Source organism: Homarus americanus, unplaced genomic scaffold (assembly GCF_018991925.1).
Source record: "Homarus americanus isolate GMGI-L3 unplaced genomic scaffold, GMGI_Hamer_2.0 scaffold8148, whole genome shotgun sequence".
NCBI classification, from domain to species: Eukaryota; Metazoa; Arthropoda; class Malacostraca; order Decapoda; family Nephropidae; genus Homarus; species Homarus americanus.
In genome coordinates, this window is record NW_024721643.1 from 1,159,691 (window position 1) to 1,180,000 (window position 20,310).

Below are 20,310 nucleotides of genomic sequence, written 5' to 3' on the forward strand. Positions count from 1 at the left end.
GATTTGAACATTACACCATTTGGAGATTAGTTACTATATAAAGAATGACTCAAAGTATACATCATAGCCCATAGGTTTAACTAGACTTTAAATAGATCACTTAAGTACTTCATATATACAACGAACTAGATAATTATGTAATGTAAACACAAAGAATTCCGGTAACAGTTTCAGCAAGTTTTACTACAACTTCTATGTAAGTTTTCTTGCACGTCAAACTTTATTATCATCCGTTGGTAGTGTTAGTCTTTCCTGTTCTTTATGCGTATGTTGAGTGGTGCAAATCTTTATCAAAATGGTGTTGTTGCTGTTGTTTCACCTTGAGATAAACTACATAATCTACACCGTATATTTTAGTCTTGTCTGTTGCCATAATGCTGTCTGTCTATCTATCTATCTATCTATCTATCTATCTCGTATGTGCCCGGGCTTCACTCTGGCTACCACTAACCGCCCCTCCCCCCCACCCCCGACGGAGGAGGTTTCACTGTATGTGTCTTGTAATTATGTTTCTGCTTTTGTTGTCTTCAGGTGATGCTGATAATAATCCTTTCACGGAGCAATACAATCATTATCTCCACTCAGGTATAATTAACTCAGGTGTATAATCGTGTATCATCCGGTCTTACCTGTATTAATTAACTCAGGTGTATAATCGTGTATCATCCTGTCTTACCTGTATTAATTAACTCAGGTGTATAATCGTGTATCATCCGGTCTTACCTGTATTAATTAACTCAGGTGTATAATCGTGTATCATCGTGTCTTACCTGTATTAATTAACTCAGGTGTATAATCGTGTATCATCGGTCTTACCTGTATTAATTAACTCGGGGTATAATCGTGTATCATCGGTGCTTACCTGTATTAATTAACTCAGGTGTATAATCGTGTATCATCCGGTCTTACCTGTATTAATTAACTCAGGTGTATAATCGTGTATCATCCGGTCTTACCTGTATTAATTAACTCAGGTGTATAATCGTGTATCATCGTGTCTTACCTGTATTTTATTATTATCTTCATGGGAATTTTTTTTTTATCTCTTCTTATCTTCATTCTCGTCTTAGATAAACCCAGGATGTTTGAATTGTTTGTTTACATCATGTGTTTTATTAGTTTAGTTTTTTTCTAGTGTTACCCATAAAATGCCTTTCGTTTTCTGTGGTTCTTAAGATTCGTCCGTTTTCTGTTGTTATTCTTAAGATCCACCCGTTTTCTGTTGCCATTCTTATGCTCCTTCCGTTTTCTGTTGTTGTTCTTCAGATCCATCCGTTCTGAGGCACAATATTATGCTCCACCAGGTAAACTAATATTCAACCATTGGGCAACTACACCTGTCAGACCTCTACCCCCCCCTTTACCTGGGTTGCGTCTTCGTATCGCTGAATTTGTGTGTGTGTGTGTGTGTGTGTGTGTGTGTGTGTGTGTGTGTGACCGCCAAACCTGAAAATAAACCACATACGATAACAATACCTTGGGAAAAATAAGAACAATTTAACAAGAGAGAGAGAGAGAGGGAAAGAACTACGTTAAAACTATGGGTGACTGTGGGTGGTAGAACAGGTATAAGGGGGGTGGGGGTAGAGTTAGAGGGGTAGTTTCTTGCTGACATTTATTAACCTTTATCGATAACCACGTGGCCCCACCAAATACACTGTTAGCATTTCTGGTGGTGGCTCCTCTCTCTCTCTCTCTCGTCCAAACATAACATCACATGACAGCATTGGTGACGTAACTTATATACCTTTATACCTTATACCTTCCTTTCCTCCACACACACACACACACACACACCACTTACTGTCATCATGTGTCTTCATTTGTTTGACCCATCCTACATCCTCCACATCAATAGGATCATCTTCCACTTTTAACCCTCCATCGTGTTTGAACCATCCTCCATCCTTCATACTCCATCTTTATAGGTTCATCCTCCACCATCAATTGTTTGAGTCATCCTCTGTCATCGTTTTTTAGGCCTATCCTCCATCTTTTAGGCCTATCTCCCATCCTTGACCTTCATCTTTTAGGCCTATCCCCCATCCTTGACCTCCATCATGTTAGGGCTATCATCATCCACCTCCGTCTTGTCAGGCCTATCATCCATCCTCCACCTCCATCTTTTAGGCCTATCTCCCATCCTTGACCTCCATCTTTTAGGCCTATCCCCCATCCTTGACCTCAATCATGTTAGGGCTATCATCATCCACCTCCATCTTGTTAGGCCTATCATCCATCCTCCATCTTTTTGGCCTGTCCTCCATCTTTTAGGCCTATCCCCCATCCTTGACCTTCATCTTTTAGGCCTATCCCCCATCCTTGACCTCCATCTTATTAGGCCTATCATCCACCTCCATCTTGTTAGGCCTATCATCCACCTGCATATTTTTAGGCCTATCCACTCCCTCACATTGAAACTTAAACAATGTAACTCCCTCTTCCTTCTATTTCTACCTTCATATTTTTTGTATTCTTATTTCATTCCTTCACATTATTCCTTATATTACGTATTTCCCCTGATCCTTATACCTATTCCTTCCTTCTTACTTACATACTACTGTACATGTTGCATATCTATACTATAAATTCTCTTTATCTGTTCCCCTGATAGTTTTTATTTTCTTCTTAACTAAACAATCAACTGGTGTGTCTGTTACTTTTATTTATTTCAATTGTTTTGTAAATTGTTTTTTTCAAATTGTTTTTTTTTTGACACGTAATCTTCCTAAATATCTGGAATTGGCATTTTTATTTCTCACTATTTTTTTTTTCATTCTGACTAATATTATGTTCTTGTTTCTCTTCTCTAATTATTTTTTTGTTGGAGGATGAGTGGTTGTGTTGGAGGGTGAGTGGTTTTGTGTTGAGGGTGAGTGGTTGTGTTGAGGGTGAGTGGTTTTGTGTTGGAGGGTGAGTGGTTTTGTGTTGAGAGTGAGTGGTTGTGTTGGAGGGTGAGTGGTTTTGTGTTGGAGAGTGAGTGGTTTTGTGTTGGGGAGTGAGTGGTTGTGTTGGAGGGTGAGTGGTTTTGTGTTGGAGGGTGAGTGGTTGTGTTGGAGGGTGAGTGGTTTTGTGTTGGAGGGTGAGTGGTTTTGTGTTGGAGGGTCAGTAGTTATGTTGGAGGGTGTGGTTTTGTGTTGGAGGGTGGGTGGTTGTGTTGGAGGGTCAGTAGTTATGTTGGAGGGTGTGTGGTGCATAGTAAATATGTATTATAATGTAATGTAGATGGCGGCCACTTTCCTCCTGGTCTGCTCACGAGAATCAAGCGTCATTGATTTTTGGTATAGGTCGGTCCTCCTGCATCCGGATCACATTATTTTGCTCCCCCCTCCTCTAACCCCTCTCCCTCCCCTCCTCTCCCCCTTCCCCTCTCTCCCCCCATCATCTCCCCTACAGCAGACCTCTCATCGACCCATACATTGGCTACCGACCATCCAATTTAAAGCCCGCAAGTAAATACACCTTATACAGTTCACTTTTTGTTATGTCGCCATTATCCCTATTTAGCGTTGCGCAAAGTGAGGTGAGATGTTAATTGTAGTTAGCCTTGACAGTGGTGGATGATGTGTAGTTTGTAGTATGTTGGGAAATAAAAATAATTCCTGATTTAAGTCTTGCTGGTTTTTTTTATTGTAAATGATGAAGAGCCCAGGAGGATACATTTGTTTAACCCTTTGAACGACGATGGTTTGGCCCTTTGATGACGATGGTTTAACCCTTTGATGACGATGGTTTGGCCCTTTGATGACGATGGTTTAACCCTTTGATGACGATGGTTTGGCCCTTTGATGACGATGGTTTAACCCTTTGAACGACGATGGTTTAGCCCTTTGATGACGATGGTTTAGCCCTTTGATGACGATGGTTTAACCCTTTGAACGACGATGATTTAGACCTTTGATGACGATGGTTTAACCCTTTGAACGACGATGATTTAGACCTTTGATGACGATGGTTTAACCCTTTGATCGACTATGGTTTAACCCTTTGATGACGATGGTTTAACCCTTTGATGACGATGGTTTAACCCTTTGATGACGATGGTTTAACCTTTTGAACGACGATGATTTAACCCTTTGAACGACGATGGTTTAACCCTTTGACAACAGTGATTTAACCCTTCAGGACTCAAAGGGTTAGATACAAATAATACCAGGTAGGTATGCTTCAGGTATTTCGTCTAACTCACTTGATGTCCTCTTGATGTCATTCACTTAATAGATCTTTAAATCACAAGTTCATTTACTGTCATTTCGAGTTTAATGACATTCTCTCTGTGCTTGAAATTATTCCGAAAAATAGACCTCGATGTTGGACCTAAAGGTGAAGACTTGTTTCACTGTCTAACACTTAACCTAACCTAACCTAATCTAACCTAACCTAATCTAACCTAACCTAACACTGTTGCTGCCTGATGTCAACAAAGCTCCTCTTAGTTTTAATATCTATGTCTCAATTATTATTTTTACCCCATCGATGCTTTTTTTAAAATGTATGGAATAAATAAACAAATTTCTATGGAACTCTAAAGTCATTTCATTTAATATTGTCAAGTTAAATGTTCTCTTTCAAGCTCTATTTTTGCCTCTTCTAAATCAATGTCGATAGTCCGGATTTTAATGTCTAGGAATTCCGGAAAGCGTAAATTAAATACCGTTCGTCCGGATTTTGATATCTCGTAATTCCGGAAAACTGATCCCTATTAAACCCGTTTGAAAATATCTTCTTGTAAAATCCGGAAAATCTAACTACTATACTCCAGGTTATCCGGACGACAACCATGTACTTAGCGCGGAAGACATAAATGATTAATACATAACATGCACCCGTGGTATCAGTGGTTGGTGGGAGGTGAGGTGTTGAAGTGAGGTGGTGTGGTGAGGTGAGGTGTTGAGGTGAGGTGGTGTGGTGAGATGAGGTGGTGAGGTGTTGAGGTGACGTGTTGGTGAGGTGTTGAGGTGACGTGTTGAGGTGAGGTGTTAGAATTTGTTTGGTTTTGTTATTGACAAAAATAAATACTACATCTACCATAATGAATTTTATGGAAAGTGAAAGTATTATTATTATTTTTTTAGGAATGAAAGTATAGCTTGATTATCTAGACAGGTACTATATATTATTTTACAAGACCAGACAGTTTTTTTCTCATAAAATACCTATAAATGATTCTTTCCATGAGAGACAAAAAGGGAATTTAATATTAGCCCCCCCCCCTCACCCCCTCCCCCTCTCCCCCCCAAAAAAGTTTATAAATATTACATCACAATCACACTTTATATTTTCCTATATTTGTGTTGTGTAATTGTATATATATTTTTTCATATATTACGTTTTGCAAAATAAAAAAAAGTAAATACAATAAAAAAGTTCCGACCATAAAAGCCGTGTTTAATTGTGGTGGTAGTCTGTTTACATTAGCTTAATCATATGCATTAGTGGCTGGCTGGTGTATGTAGCCACTGCTTGTGTTTGGATTCCTTTTATTATGTGGCTTTCTGGAATTATGAGGGAGCACGGTGGACATAATTTTTTTTTTTAATGTGTCAGTATACTCAATAAATGGGGTGGGGGGAGGGGGGGTGAGGTGAGGGGGAGGGGGGGTGAGGGGAGGGGGAGGAGGGTAAGGGGAGGGGGGAAGGGGGAGGAGGAGGGTGAGGGAAGGGGAGAGGAGTGGGGAGGGGGAAGGAGGAGGGGGTGGACACTGTGATCCATTTTAAGAATAATTGTGTTCTAGTGATAAAAAAAAACTGTAATTATGAGAAATTTCCAGGAACGAAAGTAGAAGTTATGGAGGTAATAGTTGAAGTAGGAATTGTTATTTGTTTTGTAGCGTCTGGTAGTGCGTGATAGAGGGTAGGTTAGGTAGTTACAAGGTGTTAAGGTTAGGTTAGGTTAGGTTTGGTTAGGTTAGGGAGTTACAAAGATAGAGAGACTTAAGTGTGACGTGGGGTAGATGGGTACTCAGAAAAAAGGTCAACCAATTGGATAGTTTAGGTATTAGTAGTAGTAGTTAGGTCGTTAGAGATAAGATAAAGAGGTTATTTCTTACTCATACTTCAGGTTCAGTTGTGAGTGGAATGAGTTAGCTGGTTGGTGATGAGAGACAGCATATATGTAGGTATAGTGTAGGTCATCATAGCCTGGAGGGAATGATGTGGGTATAGTGATTCATGAGGACGTTTGACGGAGCAGAGAAGACCCGGGTGCTTGTAGTAGTGCTTCTCCCCTCCAGGTAGGACTTGTGGTAGTGCTTCTCCCCTCCAGGTAGGACTTGTGGTAGTGCTTCTCCCCTCCAGGTAGGACTTGTGGTAGTGCTTCTCCCCTCCAGGTAGGACTTGTGGTAGTGCTTCTCCCCTCCAGGTAGGACTTGTGGTAGTGCTTCTCCCCTCCAGGTAGCAGAAAACATAAGGGACTGAGGTGTATTGGGGGAAAGACCGTCCAGTGTATATAGAGTTTTTTTTTTTACCGTCAGGAGAAAGAGAAATATTTGTGTAGACTGAAAAAGAAAATTAACTTAACTTTCCAAATGTTGTACAATCGGAATCAGTTGAAGAAGGTTGATGGAAAAAAAATATTGTTGTCTTGATTAATAATGATTGTTGTGTGGTTTTGGGTATAGATGGGTGGAAGGTATTTCAGTAATGATGTTAACGATGATGGGATTGTTATAGGGAAATTAGCGAATTACCTCTACCAGTAGTTACCGATACATGACCCAGCATATGGTTGGGTTAGGTTTACAATTACTGTGTTTATGTCAACACCTGATATATTGTGTTGTAAATACCGTTCACTAAACCTCACTATGGTAATTCTGCCTTTAAAAACACGTGGATTATCGTGTGGTAGAGGGGGAGAGTCAGGCTGGGTTACAATGTATTTAATCAGTAAACGGATTGGAAATGCCTGTGTGGATTTACCTGGGGAGTTGGCCAACTTAAAGCTGCTTTGCCGTGTACAACGTTGGGTTGACTCGGACTGTAGCTGCCATTGTTGTTGTTGTTAATTTGGGTGATTTCTTTATAGTCAACGTATTGTAATGTCAGGGTCCGCAGACAAGACGATAAACAATCTTGAATATCCTTGTACCATCTAATAAAGGAATACCTCTTAATGCGTTACTTATACTTTCTAAGATAAGTTCAGGGAGTGACCATGAGAATCGTGAGGCTGCTCTTTAATATGTAACTCTCGCTTGGGAACTACGGTATAATACAGTTCACTAAAGCAGAAAAGTATATTCTCAATACCTCTTTCCTGACATTGTTCCTCGGGTAATATTGCGGGGAGCCAGAGATTGCTACCAACAATTTTTTGCTGACGTCAATACTTAGGAAAGTTGGAAAAGTTGGATCAGGTCTAATCTTTTTGGGACATTGTTCGCATAATTTGGAGGAGATTATATTTGGACTCTGGGTTTAATTCCCTCCACTTAATGATCATTTAATTGGATCACCTCACAGAAATTTAGGATGGTACGGATAATTTCGAGTGATCCGACAAGTTATCCGACATATGTGCCTAAGCGCTCAGTGGCTGTGTGTGTGGGGGGGGGCGCAGGTGAGTCAGCTGCCTAAGGTTATGTAAGGACATGGAGGGTGGAGGGTGTGGGGGGGTGTGGGGTCAGTGAGGGGAAAACTCAACTACCTCAACCCTCCCACACCACCACATAACGCAACACTATGACCAGACATATGGCCACGCTCTCCCAACACTCCGTCCTACACCGTGAGAAAATACAACCTTTTAGGGGACGGGTCCAAGCGCAGAGGGTGTGAAATGAAACAACGCTTTATCTCTGGTGGCATGATAGCTGATGTATTAAGATTGTTTTCACTTTTTTTTTCCATCTTGAATGTCTCTCATACTGATGTGAATAACAAAATATGCGGCCAGACAATATGCCCCCTATCACACTGGCAGTATGCCCCTGACACAAGTATGCATAACTCTACTCCTATATACTGGACTAAACAAACAATACACTGTAAATATTCAGGTAGGATTCAATGGCACAATATCCTGAGCACTGGGGTTTGTTATACACGCCCTTTGTGGCCTCTATTCAGTAATACATAGTGTGCTACTACTCAGAGGAGAAGTATGGGGTGCATAATAAACTAGCCACTGTCTGCTGCAAAATTAATTCTTCTCGCCTCGCCTCACGGAATAAACTCCCAGTGATTAAATCTTAATTAGAAAGTTTCAAAATTATATTAAAGTGAACGGAGTGATTTTAATCTTGTCTTGACACTTACACACAATTTCCCCTGCCATCACACAACAACAGGGAGATAACACTGTTTACATTTTGTTTTGTTCTTCCTGTAAAAAAAAAAATATGTCACTTGATACACATCCTTGTAACCCACACTCAAAATGGGTTTACTAGATACAACCCCCTCTAACCCACACTCAAAATGGGTTCACTAGATACAACCTCCCTTGTAACCCACACTCAAAATGGGTTTACTAGATACAACCCCCTCTAACCCACACTTAAAATGGGTTTACTAGATACAACCCCCTCTAACCCACAATCAAAATGGGTTTACTAGATACGACCTCCCTTGTAACCCACACTCAAAATGGGTTCACTAGATACAACCCCCTCCAACTCACACTCGAAAATGGGTTCACTAAATAATCATACACCTCAAAATACTGTAGATTCAAAAGACGAACTAAATCCAGACTTTAAGACGGTGTTAGGTTCGGTTCGGTTCGGTTAGGTTAGGTTAGGTTATAAGGTGTTAAGGTTTAGGTAGGACAGTGTGTATAACCATTGCCACTCCTTGTGATCCAGAACTGAACTGAAATTGAGTGAGCCTTTGTTTATAGCAGCCCGTGTTACCTGCCGCTCACCGTCACCTGACTCTACATCCTCCTCACGCTCCCTCCTCACGCTCGCTTCACCCTCCTCACGCTTGCTTCACCCTCCTCACGCTCGCTTCACCATCCATAATCTTGGCGAGGTGAACATTTTACACCAAATGAATGATGACAAAGAAAGTAATGGAGGAATAATGAAGTGTCTATACATACTCCGGTGAGGCTGTGGGAGCGTCTTCACCTGCTGCTGAGCTCTCATAGTGAAGGTGGCAGGTGATGTGGACTGTCACACACGTAAGTTTTATAAGTTAGTTTATTCTTTAACGTGAGCAGCTTATCACAAACACCTGCTTGTTTGTGAATGGAAAAGAACAGAACCGTTTAAGTAATGCGAGGAAAGCGGAGTGTACCGGCGATATGTACTCTGTAGGTGCACACTATTAATGCAACATATACAGGTGAGCTGCCATGTTTACCTGTACAAGTGACTTATGCCTCCTATGATGTTTCATTACAGGTTCCTACAGGATCACTAAGGCAAGAGCATCAGTTGCAGAGTGAGCCTGTCTCGAGGGGCTGGCGGTCAGCCAGACTGTTAAGGCTTGCCGGCTTCCACTGGAGCCCTCTTGGTGCTTCGCTGTGTTATGAGTGACCGCCCACATGGCAGCATCTAGGCGAACAGACTCGGAGGACGTGTGGGCATAAGTGGGCGGGGTGTGTGTTTGTGTGTGTGTGAAGACCTAGGGGCGGCTTTATGCAGCAGGAACCCCCAGCGATCACTGAGGCCCCTCCAAGAGGGTACGGGAGGTTGAGAGGGTGCGGTCGTGGTAAAGCCGCAGAGGGGAGAGGGCGGTGATGATGGTGGTGTGCAATGGGTGACGGGCGGCCATGGTGGGCGGGCCCGCGCCGTGTACGCCGCGTGCACGGCCTCCAACTGCCGCTCCACCCTCAACAAGTGTTGGCATGGATGGTGATGGTCGCCTTCACCTCCCTCATGTACGGCGCCGTCCTTCCCGCCCTCCATTCCTGCTTGGCCATGCCCCTTTCAATCATCACGGGCATCGTCTTCGCCGCCCATGTCCTGACACATGCCGTGGCCCTCGCGCTTGACCCAGCAGACCCGCAGCTCCGGGCCCGCAAGGATCTTCAGCAGGTGCCCGAGTTTGATCGTAACGTACATAATCATGTGATTGAAAATGGGAGATGTCACCTTTGCAACATTACAATATCTTCCAGTCGAACTAAACACTGCAGCGCGTGCAACAAGTGTGTGGATGTCTTCGACCATCACTGTAAATGGCTCAATCACTGTGTGGGTCGCCGCAACTATCGAGTGTTTTTGGCGTGTGTCATCACGGCCATTTTGGCGTGTCTGCTGGTGATGGGCACCTGTCTCGCCGAGATTGTCCTTTACTACTTCGAAAAAAAATATCTCTCGCCATGGGAGTCTCCTAAACCTCAACAGGCAGTGCAGGGGCGTGAGGATGCCAGTGGGGATGCTTCGTTAACATGTTCAGAAGGGGCGCCCTACTGCCACTTCTCCATCTTCGGTGCTTTTGTTTATGACGGCGCCTTCATCGGCTTACTGTCAACCGTGTTTTCCGTGGCCCTGGTGGCAGAAGTCCTACTAGTGCATCTTGCAGCTTTCCACGCCTACATCATATTCCTGGGATTCACTACCTACGAGTACATACGTGGTCATCATCTGCGTGGCTCAAACTCTGCTCATTCCTTCGGCAATTACCCGCGTGAGAGCGGGACACAGCGAGAGGGTGCCGTTTGTGGATGGGCGGTCTCTCGCCGCCCACCAAACAACCAAATTACCCCTTCTTCCACCACTGATACGGCGTTACTTTCTACAATATCTGTTGATTCTCTCAACACTACCACCACGGCTGTCCGTTCCCCTCGCTCTTCCACCTCCTCCACCCCAGGACTCTCCCCCACCACGCCCTCGGAGGATGTCCGCTCACCAACTGTAGGTAGAGGTCATCTCCAAAACTATTCTTCTCGATATCAACAGCAGGGAGGGCGTATTGGGTCGGCTATGGTATCCCCTACAAACACCGCTCCCAGAACTCCTCCGACACGATCTTCCTCTGTACCACAGTTGCCACAGATCCCGATAGGGCGGTCACGGACACAGCTGCGTACACTAAACCGTACCGCCACTACATCTGTGAGTGAATTTTCCGTAGACGACGACTTGGAGGTGCGAGTAGTGTCGCTTCCGCGGCCTCGACCTTCCCGCCGGCGGCTACGGTCTAGTATAGTACCGCATCTATCTCCTATCAAAGAATGTGATCAGACTGCCCCCAGTCCACCCACAATGAGGCCGAGACGTGAGCGGACAAGCGTTTCTTCCAGTCCAGCAGCCAGCCCAGCCCACACCCCCGCCCGCAGCCCCGCTCGCAGTCCAAGGACCAGCCCCGCCCGTGGTCCTCATACTCCCACCAAACTGAGTCCATTAGTGGGCGGCGCTGATGTGACGAGACGTGCCAATGGCCACAGTGTTGTGAGTCGAGTGAAGATGAACGGTAGTGCTGGTGACATTAATAACTGTTACGGCAGGACGACAACAGTCACAAATGTTAACAGTAAATTGTTGGTGAAGGAGAGTGAGCAGAGTGGTGCAAACGATAGTCCTCAGGATCCCAACTGCAGTATGGTGGGGTCTCGTTCATGTGTGACCGGGTCCGCTCCCCGCCATAATGGGGGCGTGGCGCACGTTGAGTTACACATGTAGCGCCTCGTCCCTCCCTCTCACCTGCTCCTTGATCCAGGTTCTACACAGCTCACACAACCATCTGACTGTTGCTGTAATTGGTGATGAGAGTCATAAATTATTGTTAATGCCACATTGCACATAATGGCTCTGTGAATTTAGTAATATGCCATAGTAGACATTGTCAAGTGATAGATTACATATTGACATAGACTTAATCGTCATTAAAGCAATATTATGGTGATGTACAGTCATGTCAAGATCTAATGTCGTGCCAACATTCTTCTCTGGTTCTGGGTCAGCTCCCCCGCCCCCCCCCTCTTTTCTGCTCTCTGATCCAACCACACTGTCTGGCTCTAATCTAAACCTATCATCTGGTCCCTAGTCCAAGCTTTTTTCTTCCTGGTTCTTGGTCACCCCTCCCTCCTGGTCCCTGGTTCAGACCTTTCCTCTAGTCATGTATTTATTTACCCATCTGCTCTAATTCTGACTTTTGGATTCCTGACCAACTTCCCTTCTGGTCCTGATTCAAGTTCCGTCTGGTCTCTGGTCCAACCCTCTTCAGTACTTTGTGTCCCGGACCATCCTTCCCTTCTGTTCTTTGATGTAGCGCTCTCTTTTGGTCACCTTCAGCCCTTTCTTATGGTCCAGGGGTCAGGGCTCTGTCTTGCTCCCATTCCATCCATACTGTCCTCTCGGTTTGTCACAGGTCAGTTACTCTGGCTGGGCCAACTCTCCTTTAGTCTGGGGTAAAATCGTTTTCCAGGTTATCGTGCCACTGCAGTTCAAGGCCAAATCTTTCTAGTTCATGGACTATCGGACCAATGTCTCTTCTAGTCTTGCCCTTATACTCCTAACTAGACCGAGACTATCACTCTACTGGTCGTGTTTTTGCACTCATTAGTCCCAGACCAACGCTGTCGAATAGTTTAGGAACTTTTTTTCCTTTGTCCTCTGGGCGAATTATGGATCAACGCTTCTCGTGTGCTGTGGTAATGCTCGTGGCAACTGTACACCAAGGCTCCCTGTCAGGTTCCAGCTGTGGGTCCACTCTAGATAAACCCTTGTCCATTGCTTCTGACGAGTCCTGGACTAATTTTACTGTCTAGTCTGAAACTAACACATAGTCCATGGCTGATTGTCTTATCTGACTCCGTAAGGCTGCCTCTCCTCTGCCTCGCACCACCACAAATGGAGGCCGTCCTCAACACTTACCTGCCTACTTGACCAGGACCTTTCGGCCGCTATGGTTCCCAGAATCTGGCATGTTCGTTATCCCTTCAGAGATTCCAAGTACCATGCTTCTAGCGCCCATCTGGTGTGTTGGTTCTAAAGGCCTACCAGATACCTTGATTCTCAAAAGGTCCGGAAAGTACTCTTGCTTTCCTGCACCTATTGGGTATTTTGCCTCCTAGAAATTTTCCAGGTACACGAACTAAAAAAAAAAAAAATGCCAGGTATGCCTTTTGCCTGGAACTGCCAAGTGTACCACTTCCTAGAACCTGCTAAGCACACAGTCTCCTGAGACCTCCAAGGCACGCCGTCTAGAACGACCTGCCAGGTGCTGCCCCCAGGATGTGGCAGGTACCAGTGTGGTGTATCACAGGGCAAAGCAAATGAACCACTTGCCCCTGTGTACTCGGTACTCTACCCTCTTAAGATTGACTTTACTTGGTCAGCCTTGTTGTAAACTTAGATGTAAATCTTAAAGAATATTGTAAATGTATAATGAGTGCGGCAAGGACCCGGGTAGGAAGGCCGCGCAGAGGCAGATGGGATAGGGAGCTGCCAACACCTACAGCTGTAACGTAACGTCTGGGTACAGGGTCCTCAGCTGTATCAACAATCACCCACCCCTTACAGCCTCTACTGACGGTGCTGACATACACAAGTTAAAGCATCAAGTCTTGTACCTCAGTGACGGCGACGAGCTCCCAGACACCCCAAGTACCAACATTATTATTCTCTTAACTGGGCTTGATCTCGACCACCTATACTGTGTCCCTCACCTCACGTCTCGTCTGTTTTCTCTTCTTTGGTAACTTTGTTTTGATTTTATAAACATGACTCGTCTTCTACAAGTCTCTTCATAAGTTATGGTGATAAGACTGTTATGCAAGGTACGCCCAACTGTGTGGCCCGCAACACCTGTATAATAGTAACAAGATTAACGAATATATATTTTTATGGATCTATTGTTGAGGTTGCGTCCAGTGTGTTGCACGCAACTTCAGTGTGTCATGCGTCATTTTACTGTCAAAATTTGAGTGCATCAGGTACCAAAGTTGTCATTACTTGAGTATGCCATGTGATAAGTTCTGAATTTTAGTCTTGTCATGTTACTTATAACGGGTGTGTGTGTGTCTCATATACCTGTTGTTATTAACTTGTATGTGTCTCATGACTTGATTTTTTGGTGTGTTTAATTTGAGTATGTCGACACGTGGCACAGCCTGAGCACGTCACAGCTTATCCCAGTGACGCAATATATCGGAGACGTTGACCATATGTACTGTACATCACAGCAGGAGGGGTATTGGAGTTGATTTTGTGATGTGACCTGAATTTACCTATGTACTTAATTCTTCGTTTGTCACACTGAATCCAGGAGAGTTAAGTAAGTTATAAGACTATTGTATCAGGTGCATCATGCGAAATTGAGTGTGTCACATAACGAGTCAGGTGATTTCAGTGTGTTCCTTGACTAGAGTGTGTTATTAATTTAAGTAATTCCCCTTGAGTACATTAATAACTTGGAGTGTAAGTTAACCATTTGAGTGTGTCACATGTAATAGATTGATGAATAATGTATCAGGTTTGTGGGTAAAAATGGCGAGGTTAAGCTAAATGACTGTGAGAAAGAAATTTAAACTCATATTAAATTCTTTCTACAAAATTATAAAAAAATAAAAACAAATTCAGGTTTCCAGAGTCTTAGGCAATTTTGTTTATCATTCTCTAAGACTGGACCGCTGTTGAGTGATATTATAATGTTTATTTATTTATGATGGATCAAATGAGTGTCTCTGTAGCCTCGTAAACATGATGGGTTTCTCTGGACTCATTTTAATTTTTAGCTTGGTATAGTAAACTTTTCTTTACCGGTTATCGTGGTGGGGTTTTTGTGACAGCTGGTTATTTTTCGTTCCTTGTCGTCCATTCTTCGTTCCTCGTTCCTCTTCGTCCGTTATTCGTTTATCGTCGTCCGTTCTTCGTTGTCCGTTCCTCGTTCATCGTCGTCCGTTCATCGTCATCCGTTCCTCGTTCATCATCGTCCGTTCCTCGCTCCTCATCGTCCGTCACCGTTAATCGTTCGTCCACCCATATGAAAATTAAACCTCATTTCTTTTTAATAACCCTAATTTACATTTTATTTCCTTATCGTCGTGAACACACCTGGATCCATGGGGGGTAAAACGGGTATAATATTGATCATATTTCACTAGACTAAGTATGGTACTATTCACAACCGTAACTATTTTTTTTCTTATTCGATATCATCATAATAGTTTACATGGATAGTAAACAATATATCTACCAGTACCTCGATGTATAGGGTCTACAAGCTGATGTGGATTCTGTATCTGTATGGATGTTATTTTTGTTTTCTAACAATTAACATATAAACATCGATTCAATGTAGATGGTTAATGGTTGAATGTGTGATTATATGTGAATGATAGTGAGGATAGAATGGAGAAGATTTACTTAAGGTAGAATGATTGATTGAAACTCGATGTTGAATTTACCAATTTATTTATTTATTTATTTATTTATTGCATCTGTCTTCGCAATAACAATCTCTCGGGTCCACATTATACATTAAGCTACGGGGTGATTATTTTGTTCCCTGTTGAGTGTAATGTAAGCAGTTGACACTCGATCTTCTCCCATAGACCCAGACTTAGTGTACTGTATACCGTTATTGATGTACCACTAATTGTTTACCATAAGAGACTATCGTGGGCAGAGAATAGTGAGTTATTGTGGGGGGGGGGTTTGTCCACCTTATTTTGGTCACTATTGCGTCATATTGCATCTAAATTTCATCATTAATTCAGATGTATCACTTAGCACTTGCAGGAATTTAATTTGTGTTTCCATTGTTTGAACTTGATTAATTGTCTCACCAAGAACGTGCATCTGATATTATTATTATAACATTATGGTCAAATCAACAGGTGTTCAAGGTGATTAACAAGAATATCCTTTGTTTTGGCTTGTAAGGTGTGAGATTCTTTAGTTCAGATGGCTGGCAGCGTGAAGTACCTTGTTGGTGATAAATCCTCAAGTTGTAAAAACACTGAAGCAGTATCTGTATTTAGTGATATATTCTTGTTTCAACAGCATGATTGTCTTTTTTTTTCCTTCTGTATCGTCACTCAAAGAACTATCTGTATTTGGGGTGATCGATGAATTTCAGAATGAACACTGTGACTCCCGTTGTCTCGGTATGGTTGTCAAAATGTTTCGTCCGCTGTGTCATATTGTTTAACATAATTTCCGTGAAGATAGTTTTTTTGAGTGACTGTGCATGTTACCTATAATAAAACATTCTTATCCCAGTAAATACTTGTTTTTTTTTTATAAATTTGGATATTTTCTTACACGTAAATATAAACCCAATTTTGTTTTATCAATACCATAGAGTTATCAATACCATAAACATTTCTAACATTGTAAATATAACAAGAATCAAGACTTATGTCAAAGGTCCCAAAACAAGCAGAGGATAATGTTACAATTAGTGAACATTGACGCACAGGATGATACTACTATGGGCAATGACCTGACGATATCAAACCTTTATCGACTGCTTAATTAATATCATATCAAAATAATATAGTATCAAACGTTGATCACTTAAGCCATGGCAACACTACCTAAAAACACACACACACACACACACACACACACACACACACACACACACACACACACACACACACACACCTCATTACGACGCAACTCTTACTTTAATAATTTTAGCAAATATTGGAATGTTATTTACAGCTTCTTAACCACAATATGAATGAAAATATCAATAATTTTCTTTCATATACTCTCACGCTGCACGTCATCTGATCCGGTATCCGATGTTGGGTCAAAAACACGCCTATTTTACGAGATGAAGCCCGGGTTAAGATACAGGAAGGAGAACAGTTTAGTGTATGTGATCGAACTAACCATACGGGCATTTGAACTTCAATTTCCTTTGGACCAATCGTGTTTAATATTGTATTTAGGCCACATTTTACTGAACCATTGTCATTATTACTTGGCCATACCTTACTGAACCATTTCAGTAATTACCTGGTCATACCTTACTGGCCATACCACTTTCACTAATTACCTGGCCATACCTTACTGAACCACTTTCACTAATTACCTGGCCATACCTTACTGAACCACTTTCCCTAATTACCTGGCCATACCTTACTGAACCACTGTCACTAATTACCTGGCCATACCTTACTGAACCACTGTCACTAATTACCTGGCCATACCTTACTGAACCACTCGTATATAGAGACAAATACCTAAACTGGGGCTGGGTATATGTCAAGCAAGTTAAAACAGCTTATACCGTTAAATTAAATAAAAGTGTAACGTAAAAACACACATTGATTTTAAAAACTTAAAAAAAAAATCTCGTCCTGGAATAAAAATAAAAGCAGTTGACATTAATTTTTAAAAAGTAATCTTGAAAATGAAACCAAAAAATGTGTTCTCTGTACTTCCATTTCTTTGCTTCCACATAATACGGTAAGTTTAGTCTAATTTCTTGTAAAGTTTCGCTGTCTGGGGTATTTTGAACTCCTTGAAGGCGAGAGTGTACAGCTAAGGACAAAATTCCTTGATCACTTGGTTATATCAGGCATGTAACTGAGTATCATTAGGTGAAAAGGATTGGAATTTAAACGTATTGTCTCATATTTATATTAAGGAATTAGTAGATATAAACCAATCATAAACCAGTAATAAATGATGTCAGATATTATCAAATGTTCAGAGAATTTTGTCCATAACTGTACATACGCTCAACTCTGGCGACAAAACACAGACCCACAGCGGAGTTCAGTCTTCCCTCCCAGTTCACCGTTCCCTCGAGCTCACTGTGCTTATGAGAATTAATATGTCCAAACAGTGGGCTTTAAAACATTTTTCGCGGATAATGCTGGAAGATCGCGAGGGATACTAAGGCAGTTTGTGTTACTTTAATGTTTGGATAATATGGATGATGGTTAATCTGGGAAGTGGATTAAGTCATTGGGTAGTTTAGTGGTAGTGATGTGGTTTACCTTGCTGAGGGTCCAGGTGTGTGTGTGTTTGTATACTGAAACTAAAATGTCAATATCGCGTATCTGTCGTTCCTTCTTCCCTTTTCTCTACACCACAACAAACAAACAAACCTATAACATATATCATGATCCCTGATTAACTTTAAACACTTCAAGAATACAACCTGACTAAATCCAGTTTATGTGAGTGAATGTTATGGGATAATAGAGGCTTAGCGAATAGAGAATAATTAATCAGTGAATTATAAAATAACAAATTATTTATCATTCAGATTTGGGGAAAAGGAAGACGAATAAAAATGAAAATCTACCGATGTTTGAGGACATAGGGTTAAGAGCCAAGTTAGGGAGGTGGTGGTAGTGGTGTCAGGTGAGGGCCGGAGTTTGAACGAGACAGTGAGCCTTCGGACTGAGTGATTCGACCCTACGCTTAAAACATTACTATAATCACTAGCCGCCATAGGACTCACGATTGTAGATGGTGCCTGCTTCGTTATACAGATAGATTTGCTGGTAGATAGGTAAAGTAGATTATTATGGCCCGATAAACCTAGTGAACGTTTGTCCTATATGGGAGCTAAGATTTATTATAACACTCGTTGGGTTCACAGTGACTACAGTCGGGTTATTATGTATAGCAGTTTGCTTTTTTTAGATAATGACTGATGTTATTGTAGATACATATGTGAGTAGGAGGATTATTAATATGTAGTTATATGAGGGATTATGTACTTGTAGAATTTTTTTTCGTAGATATGCTCTAAAACTGTGGCTGCAGGAACTCTTAATTGCCCTTGACTTGTACACTACGTATGTTTTTTTCCGGTTGCTTTAATTTTTCACCTGTAGACCTGACCCACCCTGTAGTTCGGATAACTATCAACAAAAAGAAATATGACGGATTATTTTTAAATTTATGTTGATTGTTAGTGTACGGTAAGACTTAACAGGTGGTTGGTTAATGTGAGAGACGTGGTTACTGTCAGGTGTTGTGTGAGACCTACATTACTGCCACAGTTTAATAAGGGCTATTTTATGTATTCTAAACAAGGAATTTCGTACTCGTCTACTTCTGGGATTAGATTTATAATTCTTTTCAGGTTAAGGCTAGTTATCGTGGAAATACCTAGAGACATTTTTTTTTTAATTTACAATACAAAGCCATATCAGCTATTACCTGCCTTAGAGTACAGCCAAGAAGCTCCTTTATCACTGACGGACGAGAACGTGGAAGTTGAGCCTTATTGACGTACTAAGATAGAGGTCAATATCGCTTATGGCATCACGTCTAATGTCTGACTGTATTATTGATGTAGTAATTACCAGTAGATACCGTGGGAGGTCACGTACTGGTGGCGTGTCTTACCAGCGTTACCTTCTCCTTGACACTATCTCCTCCGTGAGCCAAGGTAACGCTCTTTTGTTTTCGGTTTTCTACTCACGCTCATTTAACCTAACGAGCAGGTTCCTCTACAGCTAAACAAATGAGATGTGATCCTGCTTGTCATATATATACATAGCTATCGCCATTTGCCATGGAATTTACTCATACTCAAAATAGCTCTCGGTTAATAGACATAAAACTATTATATTTTTCGCTGACATTAAGTAACGTTGAATCTAGTCAGTTTCTATTAAATTTCACTCGAATGTGTCAAATTCACTGGTGTGATTAGTTTGTAAGTAATACAGTAGTAAAAATAGAAGCTACTAATGAGTTACAAAAAAGTAGAAGTAGAGTTTGATGATTAGAGTAGAGTATAGGCTGCAGCGTGTGTGTGGTAACCTGTGGTAATGATTCACCTGCACCTGTAATCAAGGTGAAGCTCAGCTGTACTTCAATCTTAACTCTTCTTATTGTTCTAGTGACATTGGTTAGTAGAGGATGTGTGTAGACGCCTGGTGTGGTGGTGGCTATAGTTACTGTGCTAATCCTCATTGTGTTACTAACCACCCAACCCTCTCAGTCCAACCTCTTGTCTACACTGAGATGGGATCAATCTTTAAATGTCTTCATATTCAAATCAATTCATGTGTTGTTTTTTTATTTCTTTTTATCATTTAATCCCAACAAATTCACGTTTCTAGTACATCATAAATCTCTCCAGCGACTTGGTGGTGGTGACTGCTGGGAAGTATGAAGTTTTAGTCCTGAGTTCATTTTTATTTAGACCATTCTGTAAACAAATGAATATATTTAGACCAAAAAATATGAAGCTCATGATTATTATTACACCACAGTACTGCCTTGTAGGAGTCACTGGTGTTTGTGATGAATTCCTTGATATATTTTATTCATTTTATATTGAAGATCATTATGTCTTCAGTCCCAAACTCATGTTGTTGGGCCATACGTGTATTAGTCATGTGTGAATACCACTCTGTGTATGGTTCTTTGGTAACGATTTTATACAACAACTGTTTGAAGTGTTTGTTTACCTGAACTTTATT

General features: G+C 41.8%; 2 protein-coding genes across 5 annotated transcripts in view; both read left to right on the plus strand.

Annotated features, from left to right (window-relative positions):
• Nucleotides 1–18,812, plus strand: part of LOC121861795 (palmitoyltransferase ZDHHC1-like) — a 39,833-nt gene extending 21,021 nt beyond the window's left edge. Inside the window, exon 2 of the mRNA XM_042359715.1 lies at nt 9,350–18,812. Coding sequence (XP_042215649.1) covers nt 9,704–11,578 — 1,875 coding nt within the window. The 5' untranslated portion in view covers nt 9,350–9,703 and the 3' untranslated portion in view covers nt 11,579–18,812. The remainder of the gene's footprint in view (nt 1–9,349) is intronic.
• The window catches only part of LOC121861796 (tRNA-dihydrouridine(16/17) synthase [NAD(P)(+)]-like), a gene marked incomplete at its 3' end in the record, with an annotated part of 75,190 nt that overhangs the window by 28,788 nt on the left and 26,092 nt on the right, over nt 1–20,310 (plus strand).